We start from the raw sequence: 10,610 nt of genomic DNA, 5'->3' as shown, positions 1-10,610 counted from the left end.
AGTCCTTCTTCAGTCTTCCTTTATTACAAATATAGCCTCATGTGTGGGAAACTTACTTGTGCACAAATGCTGGTGCAGTTCAGTCAAAAAAACAAACAAACCACATACTATACATCAGGGGTCGGGAACCCTTTTTGGGTGAGAGAGCCATAAACACCACATATTTTAAAATGTAATTCCGTGAGAGCCATACAATATGTTTAAAACTAAATACTAGTAAATGTGTGCATTTTTTGTAAGACCAACACTTTTAAAGTACAATAAGTCAGCAGCTTGTAGCTCAAAATCTCTGATGGAGACACCGGGGATGTATCTTAGGTCGGCGCTGTCCACTGCACACTAGTGTGGATGGGTGATGAACTTAAAAAGACGAGTGTGCTCACGAAATTCTCCAAAGTGCGCTTTAAATGACTGCAGGAGATTAGATGTGAAGCCTGCTAGCTGCTGAAGATCAAGATGTTGAGCAGGGTCACTTGCTGTGCATGCATCTTTAAACTCCCCCAGTTTTTCAAAGTGTACTAAACGACCTGTTTCAGTGTCGGCGATGAAGAGTTCTAGCTTGTTTTCAAACGCAAACACTGCTTGTTGAAGGGATACGACTGTATTTCCAATGCCTTGCATTTTTAAATTGAGCTGGTTCAGATGTTCAGTCATGTCCACGAGATGCGGATGCGATGCGGAGGCGATGTGGAGGAGGGCGTGGCCTGCGCTTGGCGGATAGAAGACGTACTCCAAGGCTTAGAACACGTCTTCTATCTGCCGAGCGCAGGCCACACACCCCCGTTATTTTTTTATTAAAGACTTGGCAGCGAGCCAGATGCAGCTATCAAAGGAGCCACATCTGGCTCACGAGCCATAGGTTCCCGACCCCTGTTATACATAATATAACATATGTAGGTTTATATGTTATTGGTATCCTGACAATAGGTACAATAGGTCTACTTTGAAGACTATGCCCACGTAATAATAAAATGGAAATTGAAAACACTACCCCAGTAGTGCACACAGTGCACCCACTTCAAATTTTACTTTGTCCTATTAATACTATTTATATACTAGTATCCTAATACAAAGTACTAGTGAAGTTTATTTACAAAGGCAACATTTCTTGTGTTCAAATCGAACAATTTTACTTTTATTACCAAATTCACATACTTTTACTCACAAATTCCCATTTGTGAGCTTCTTTGCAAATAAAATAACTGGTTCAGTTATAAATGTAAATACAAAATAACAATATTGTGAAACTACTTATCATTGAAACTGGAAAATTCTGTTTGCTTTATACAGAGAAGCTACCATGCATGCTCCTGAAGCAAAGTCTTTGACCCAGCTGGTGAACTGACAGCCAGTCCTAGGGATTTAGCTCGGTACAGAGACTGTGGCAGGTGAGGAAGACCAGGATTTTGGCCCAAAACATTTTAATATTTTGTAATTCATACCTTATACACCCAAAATCTGCAGCTGGCTAATTTAATTAGGAGGGTAAAAGGTAAAAACTGCCTAGGCAAGCTCTTTAGCGAAGTTTTTTTCTCTCGCTCCTATCTCTAGATATTTTTATTTATACTGTAATTTTGTTTGTACTGCTCTTTTGAATCTGAACTTTTGCTGTAATACGTTTATTCTAAGGAAAGTAAAATGATTTACTATTTACAAATTCTCAACTATTTTTGTTTTTAAAAGGACAGCATATCAAGTTTCAATACCAGACTTGAGAACTGGTTTGAAGTGGGTTAGTGTATTCCACTAAAAACTGACCAGACGATTAAGGTACACCTCCAGCCTCTGCCGTCCCATCCACCTGTTGCCTGCTTGTATGGAGAGTTTCTCACTAGACCTAGGCTGTGCATAGTAGAAATCTCTTTTTATTTATTTAAAGCCCTGCCCTCATTTTGGTAAATACTGTCCATCAAGGTTTTAGCAAAATGTATTCTTATGTAATCATCCTACCAGTAGATCCATTATTACTGTTTTTAAAGGTATCATTGCTTTTATAGGTAACAATGCTGTTCATTCTGTTAAATTGCTTATCAGTGTTGTCACCCTGTAGACATTTAAAACTTTTTTAACAGTTACAGCAAAATGTAATGTAAAACATTTAAAAGCAACACAGTTTGATTCAACTGACCATTGTTTTGGGGTGTTCATAAAAACAAATGGGAGCAACTGGCAAACTGTTGAAAAACTTTGAAGAGTGTAATTACTCATAAAATGTCAGAAAGGGCACACTAATGCATTTTAGGGTTTCTAGGTCCTTGATCTCTTACCAGAAATTAGATTGCTGGTAGTGAATGGTCCCAAAACTAAATGGTTAAAATATATATATAAATATTTAAACCTCACTACTGATATTTCATCGTAGCATGCTTTTTTAAAACTGTTGGAAAACATTATGGGAACTCCACACTTATGGAATCTCTACACATAGATCATATCACAGATGTAGTACAAAACTATTTAACAGATGAACATTCTGACATTGTAAAACATACCCACTAAACATTAAATACATTGCTGTAATTTATGGCACATGTAAAACCACCAAATGAACATCCTCAAAGAGTAGTGATTTAGTTGTATGTCATCTTGTAAGTTAAAGCTGAACTCCAAGTAAAACCCCAATTTATTCTTGCAGTGGTTCCCTGTTCCCAAACCAATGGTTAGGTGCTTATTTTGTCTGGATAGATTAGGATTATCCTTATTTATCTCTCACTCCTGCCACATTCAGCGCTCTGGAGAGCTGCCTAGTACTCTGGATTGTGGGCAGGAAGGTGGTGTCATGCTGTGCAATGCAGAGCTAATAGACCTATATAGGAGATGATATCAATCGTGAGACGGGCAGCACAGCAAGGCTTTTGAAGAGGCTGCAGGGAATCAATCTAGTAAAGAGGAGAACACTTTTTGTTGCAAAATCAACAAGGAGTACAACTTTTGCAGTTATATTAGACAAAAGAAAGCAGAAGCATGCATTCCATTTCAAACATTGGGTCAGTGTAATGGCAAGGTTTTCAACAACACATTGTCATGAAAAGAAAACTGCTTAACCCTATCTAGGAATAGAAACTAAAACTAGAGAACCATTATTAGCTTTCTGAGAGGGAAGTGTGTGTCCAGTAAACAGATTTGGGGATGTTTGAACATTTAAATGAAAAATAGTAAGAAACCATAACTGCAAACAATCATGTTGAGTTTGTGATTCTCCTGAGATGATTTAAAGTTTATTGGTAGGTGCATTTGACTTGCAGGTGACCATCTAAATGGGACAAACGTGATTTAAGTTGCTTTTGTATTTCCCTTACCTTTTATGGGAGATAAGCAATACAGGCCCTTAAAGTGATAATAAATTCTTTTAACCTGCCACAATTCTGAATAGAAAACCATCTATTCCAGATGACCTAAACACACTGGAAACTGTGACAGTTATCACTTGAATTTAGCACACAACTTGTATGTTAGTAGGCATTCTGCTAGTAAGCTTAATACACATGAAAAAGACAACACTGGTATGTTTAATGAAAATGGAACTGAACTAGTAAGTAATGATTTGCTGTTAAAAGTAATATCTTAAAATCTTAATTGCACTTTAGGAATTCTTCCTAAAAAATAGTGCCTCATAGCTATCTGTTGTGTCAGATCACTACTGCCTCTGACTGCTAGGCCCTAATTTATTAAAGTTCTCCAAGGCTGGAGAGAATACACTTTCATCAGTGAAGCTGGGTGATCCCCAACCCCAACAGTGTGTATCTGGCATCAAAACAACTTGGTTTATTCCCATGACATTATATATCTCTACAGGGCACAATCCTGGCCACAAAAATATCCTTCACCTCATCCACTTGGGGAGATTAGGAAAAGTGACACTTTTTAGCTTCAAGCATGTAGGTTAATGACAAAAAAACATGCTGCACCCACATTTTGGGGAAATGAATATTTGTTAAACTGATTGTAATTGAAGTACTGACCATTATATTACCTTAAAAAATAATAATAAAGAATTATTTATTAATTTATGTTTTACTAATTTATACATTTGTGTAGAGGTGTATGACTACCTAAGAATATGGACAATTGAAGGGGAAGGAAAGATTTTAAGAGAGACAGTCCCTCTAAAACATGGTCAGCTGTGACTAAGTTCAGTGTTCACATTCTTTTAAGTAAAACTAAACAGCCAAATTGATTTTTATGCATTCATAGAGGCAAAGCAGACATGTTTATGGCTGGTGATAGATCCCTTTGATTTCTGTAATCCACATGCAGTACTTCTGCATCGAGATACAAAGCAGTGCCCATACAACAGTATTCTTATGAGGAGAGCGCCATCTATTGGTGGTTAGGAAGATTTGTGTTTTCTTCGTCACCCTGACAACGAAGCGCGGAAAGGCGGTGCTGGTCTATGAAACAGACTCACTGATTTCTGGGTTGCAAAAAATAAGGAGGCTTTCTGGGTTCAGGAACCGACAGTAAGTCATCTAAAAACGTCATTTTCAGATTATATTGTGTATGGTGCTGCCAGGGAGATCGTGCACCTTGAAATCACTCAAGGCATTATCTTACAAATACATTAGTGGAAGCTGTGTGTACACAATAAAGTGTCAAATATTACGATAGTGATATGAGAATAGACTTTGTTAAGCACAAGTATGTAATAATTAACGCTATATCTACAATAAGCAGTGTAAAAAAAAAAAAAGAAAAGGAATTTAGAAAGGGAAAACATGTGACATGCTCCATATAGTGAGTATTTTTTAGAAACTACCTTTTAATTAGCTGTAGAAAAAACTTTAGTTTTTATTTTAAAAAGTCCCTTTTTTATAAATTTTGTGTTTAAAATGGAATAACTTTTCAGTTACTTTCAGAGCTTGCAGTCCATGAAGATTTAACTCATTCTAGCCTTTTTTAGACCAAACTATTTGGCTTATGAAAAAATGATTTATAGTAGAGTAGAGCCTGTAAACCGTTGATTAACAATTATCTACAAGACAATTTAGGCAGATATCTAGGGCCCAATGAATATCCAGGGTCCTCAATGATCCAGAATCTCAAAACACTAACTCTCCACTAACTTAAAGGGAACTGACCGAAGTGGGAAACTGGAGGTGACATAGGGAGTATAGTGCTGGCTTTGAGCCAGGTTTTTTCCACAATTTGACCTGAGAAAGAGATTAAAGGGCATGGGTAAGACTGTAAATAAGTGTAGTGCTGCAGATTCAGAGCTCCTTATTTGGAATACAGGCTTGGAGTGTCCTGGAAGCCATTGGTGGGCCAAGCACTCCAACACTCTTCCAGGCTATAAATTGAGGATGGCTAGGAACCACCTGGGTAATGATAATAAAAGGGAGCATGTCTTTGATGTAGGGTTTGTTGGGACCTGAGGCCAGGTGGCTCAGGCAGAAAAAACTGGTTAATCCCTATATGAGGCAAGGCTGTGCAAAGCCTTTGAGCTGAAAGTTGGCCTCCCACGGGTTAGATTAGTTGGACCAATACTTCAGTATAATGTGTCAAAGAGAGACAGGAGGCTGAAACTTATTTTTCTGAGGTATTGTAATGACACTGATCCCTGCAAGTAAACAATGAATGATTATTTTTTGTTCATTTTGTTCATTTTTTGTGTTTTGGAGCGAACAAAAGTGGGCAGAGTGCCCTTAAATTTGAATTGAAATCTGGAATACCTCTATGCAAGGAGTGTGTTTGGTGCTAATTTCTCAATTAAAGGAACCTTTTCCTGTGGAAAAAGAGCCTGTCACTCATTTTTCACTTTGCAGATTGTAGATGCCTGGCTGTAATACTGAGTCACTTACGTCACTACTCCAGAACAAGATTGCTGTCGTTACCTTGTGTATCTTTTTGTCAAAGATTTGGCCTTTCCAAATACCATCTATTATTTTTGAGGTAACGTCCAATTTATTATAAAGTATTTTTGAAAAATATATTTCTGATGATTAGAATGGATTCAATTTGATATTTTATGTTCAAATGAAATGTTTTAAATACCTTTTTTTTTTGGTTAAAAACAAGTCTCTGAGTTGTTTAGGGTTCCTTTCAAATTTTATATGTGACAAATGGTAAGAATTAATCATGAAATTAATAATTAGGTTACTGTCAATTGATTAGCTGGTGTGGGTATGTTTTAAGTACTTGATAATCATTGTTTTGTAACCGCTCCAAACCTTCCACCATCAATGTCACAAACTCACTCTAACTGTACCACTTGAATGATTGCATGTTTTCCCATCTATTACCATCTGTACAATATTTGACAAAGACTGGCCTATTCACTTCCTGCCTGGCTGGTACTAATAAAAATAGAATGCTCAGTCCTTTTTTTTTCATTTGGATTGTAACTGAGTAGAGAGTCAGTATTTGTCCAGTACTATTTGCATGGCGGAAAATTGCAATGCTTTATGATGTGTACCTCTGCTGACTCCTTATCTTCTTCATGACCCTAAATTCCCCCTGGATTCCTGTACAGAAGGGGTAAGCAAACTCCAGCCTTTAGGCCAGATACGGCCTAGCCAGTAGTCCGTTCTGGTCTAACGCCCTCCTGGTCGATCCGGCCTAATCCCGGCTGGCAGGGGTCAGCAACCCCCGGCCCCTGAGCCGCATGCAACTCTTGAGCCTCCTTGTTATGCCTCCCTTCCCTATTTACCGCGGCCGACGTTAACACTTCCGCCGCCGGAGTAAAGGAACATTCCCTCTTCAAAGGAACATGACCTCCTAAAATTGCCTTGTAGCCAAAAAAGTTTGCTGATCACTGCTGTACAGTTTCATAGGCTCCATAGTTCATTTATTTCCTAAGTGGTAAAAAAATTAAGCACAAGTGGTAACCCATTTAATTTATGATAGTAGCATCTCTCCTTGGTCATGAATATTGCACTTTAACTATTGCTCTTTGCTTTTTTCATTGTAAGGCAGCAAAAATGCAGCAGAAATAATGTGCTATTGAGATGGCAATGCAATTAATTTTTTGTTTTTTTCATTATTAATTGACAATTTCCCACCGAAAATGTTCATTTACCTTTGTATCTTTTGGATAATTTTTTAGATGCAACAGAGAATATTTATCTGAACAGATGAGATAAAATATTTCTATTATGCTACAAACAAAGCAGCAAAGTAAAATGAAACCTCTAAACAAACTTTTGGATAAAATAGAGGGGGCAAACAAAAAGGACTCCTGGGATTATACAGGTGGCCATCTAAACCATAACCATGTTTTTAAACCTCAAGTTCTAGAAGAGAATACATTCTGGAGAAGTGGACAGAAACAGCAAATCCTACAGCATAACGAACTTAGATATGATATAGCATCTAGTAAATCAGACAAAAGATGCAAAACGATGAAAGATGCTCTCACACACTTTACTGTTAAAACGAGTTTAGTGCAAGGTCTCGGGACCAAATCAGAAGGTACACTCACTCCAACAATAAAACATTTTGGCTCTTCTACTCCCATAAATACCCCTTTTGCTAGTTCTCTTCTAGGAACTCAGTCATATGGAACTTGCATGGAAAATCTAGAACAAGTATCTGAAGAAGAATCACTGCAGGATAAAGAACTTGAACTTCCTGATTTAAAGGTGCTGACTTTCAATTATGAACTATGTAATATAAAAAAAGGTTACAAAGACAAATACAAATTTGTTCCTGCATATTATTCTGGTCTGACCAAGTCAGATCAATTCAGGATGTTTTTACAGATTGATGAAGAAGTTCTACAGGGACAAGACTTGACAAAGGATTTCTGTAGAAGTTCAAGGGTTGAATATTTTGAGAAGACGTTAACAAAGGTACAGACAGACCCGATCTTACAATGTGGGGGTGGGGGGTGTTGAATCAACATGAACCAGGCACTTAAAGTTAAACTTTAGCCATACAATCCAAGCCTTCTCTTAAAGCAAAAATAAACCTAAAAATAAAAAAAAAATGCAACCAGGCAGAAAGGACAAGCCTTCTGCAAAAAAATAACCTTATCTGCCTGATCACAATTTTTTAATTGAACTTACCTGTCCTCGCTCTGGTGTGGATGCCACCATCTTCACCAGACGTTCTTTTTAGAGTTGGGTCTTGACTAGAATGATGTAACTCCTGTGCAGGAGCAGCTGCTGGGGAAGCGGGGACAGATGAAGACAGTGATCAGGCAGGTAAGCATGTTTTATTGCAAAAGGGACATTGTCTCTTTCTGCAATACAGACCTCCCTTATTGCTAGTTTTAAACAAAGGTTTTCTGATTGGTATGTATCATTTAAGATTTGCTAAAACTTGTTATGGAATCTAATTTAATTAAATGGCTGCAATAATCAAATGTACCCCTTGGGAAAACTCAGGAAGCTGCAAATATCCTAATAATATTCATAATGTAGTTGTTCACCTGCCCACTTTCCACGTCATGTGGCCCTGGTTTATCTAAATAAGTGTAAGTTGAAGATGCACTTTAAATTCAGATCATTGTGGAGAGGAAGAATTTTATTGACCAAAGTTGTAGTTTAAGGCTAACAGGGCCAAGCACTTAAAAAAACACAGTAACTGCCAATTTGTCCTATGATGCAAGTTATAGAGGAGATGTTTCCTACAATTCTTGCTCTGGTGGCAGTAGTTGTCATCATTTTCTGTAAGAAGTAGGGGAATGAATCTCCCTATCTGAACAACTATTAAAACATTAATAAATAGGCAACAGATACTGCTATTTGTTGAATAACCTAGGTCTACTTAAAAAGCATCACACATGATTCTGTGCTGTATTGTCACAATTTAGATCAACAAAGGTCTTATTAGTTGTTGTTGCCTGGATAAGAATACAGTAGTGGTACTTTCTGGGAGCATCTTACTCTAATGGCTCCAAGATGGCATCATAAATGTGTTTTGTAAATCCTTTTTTTTTTCCTCCTTAGAAACTTCTAAATATTCCTCATATCCATCCCCCTCATTTTGCTCGTCTACAAATCTTCAGTGAAACATTTGGAAACATTTGCAATATTTCTTCTGTGTATGGAGCTATACTGAAGCAAGTAAAGGTACACGTTTTGTTATGTTTTTGCATATATCAATACAAATCTATCTTTTTGGCGAAACGTGTCTGGACACAGTCATTCCTCATATCCATCCCCCTCATTTTGTTTGTCTGTGTTGTTCTGTGACTGTGTTGTTCTATGTTTGATTTTACTGGGCTTGAAATTATCATTATTGTAGTTTTCCTAATTGGAATTTCAGTACCCAAAATAATGAAATATCTTTCTACCATAGGCTGGCCAAGAAAGATATGGTCATATTAGATAAAGAACACTGGCTGGAGCAAGGGTTCCTATATAAGAATCAGCTATTGTACCGAATAGTTTCTCCTTAATAAATGTATTGTCTACCCTCAGTAGCACCTCACAGTACAGAACCAACAGTTTTTTCCAGTGCTTAGCAATAGTTTGTTTTGAGGCTAAGAGAATGAAGGAGCATAGTTTAAACTGAACTGTTTTTAGGGCAGAAGGTTTAAAATGAAGCAGTGCTAGCCAAGGATCTGTAATATTAGATTTCTGAAACACTGTATTTAGTAGTTCGAAAACTCTACCCCAAAATCTAATTCTAAAGGGACAAGTCCACCAGACATGTATTTCAGTACCTAGTTCTCCACACCCCCTGAAACAAAGACCAGATTGATGTGGAGAAAAATGTTTTAACCTGGCTGGGACTATGTACCACCTCATCATCACTTTGAAGAGTGATTCCATTGTAATAACATTCAGTGAACAAGTCATTACTTTATTCTACATATTCAACCATTCTGTATCAGGTTTAGTACTCTTCAGGTCTTTCCCCCTTTGCACTTTGTATGGGTGAATACTAGAGCGTGTGACTTTGTTTAGTTCAGTGTAAAGAATCAAGATCAATTTCGGTGCTAATGGTGTTTTAAGACATATATGTTCCAGAACCGATAATTTAGAAATTCCATTACTCTGACGAGATCTAATGTTTCAGCTGGATGTATCTGAACAATTCAGATCCGGGAGCCGGGCGTATAATAATAGTTGTATCCCAGCTCAATATACCTTTTTTTCCAAGTAAAGAGTGTATTGTGGAAAAGCTGTTGTCTGCCCACCACTGAAAAGCTTTAGGTAAGTCAAGCCCTGGTAAAAACAGAGGGTTACATTGAATTTACAATAAAGGTAAGTGTGGGAATAAAAGGCCACTAGAATATTTAATTCTATTCCATATTCTTAAAATTTGTTTAAATTGAGAGCTTATTGAAGGTCTGGATTTGGGTGGAAGCCACAGGACTATTCTATGGTCCATTGGATAACAGTGGAAAGATTCAATTTGGACCCAAAGTGGGGTCGCTGTACCTGCATATAAACTGGTAAAAGGAGCAATTTGTGCAGCTTTGTAATATTTGTTTATATTTGGGACTCCCGATCTGCCCTGTTTCCTATTTGCAAACATAGTTTTGTGAGATATTCTCGTTTTTTTATTAGCCTAGATCAGGGGTCTGCAACCTTTGGAGTCGGAAGAGCCAAAAATTACAATTTACAAAATTTCGAAGTTTTTAAAGAGCCGCAAAATTTTTTTTTGCCAACAATAAATAGTACTCGCATAAATAAAGTTTTTTGATAAAAAAAACTAATCTA

General features: G+C 37.2%; 1 protein-coding gene across 3 annotated transcripts in view; it reads left to right on the top strand.

The window, feature by feature from the left end:
* Window positions 1-983: 983 nt before the first annotated feature.
* C4H6orf118 (chromosome 4 C6orf118 homolog) overlaps window positions 984-10,610 on the top strand; it is a 52,387-nt gene continuing 42,760 nt past the window's right edge. For 2 of the 3 annotated variants that reach the window (XM_072409071.1, XM_072409069.1), the window contains exons 1-4: window positions 4,207-4,460; window positions 5,763-5,889; window positions 7,043-7,787; window positions 8,889-9,011. In XM_072409071.1, the coding sequence (XP_072265172.1) occupies window positions 7,092-7,787; window positions 8,889-9,011 (819 nt within the window). In that variant the 5' untranslated portion in view covers window positions 4,207-4,460; window positions 5,763-5,889; window positions 7,043-7,091. Of the gene's footprint in view, window positions 1,389-4,206; window positions 4,461-5,762; window positions 5,890-7,042; window positions 7,788-8,888; window positions 9,012-10,610 lie in introns of those variants that run through there. The other variant, XM_072409070.1, reaches the window with a different exon arrangement.

This window comes from Pyxicephalus adspersus, chromosome 4, assembly GCF_032062135.1.
Source record: "Pyxicephalus adspersus chromosome 4, UCB_Pads_2.0, whole genome shotgun sequence".
Taxonomy (NCBI): Eukaryota; Metazoa; Chordata; class Amphibia; order Anura; family Pyxicephalidae; genus Pyxicephalus; species Pyxicephalus adspersus.
Note: the sequence above shows the minus strand (reverse complement) of the source record. Positions and strands in the feature narration are given on the sequence as shown.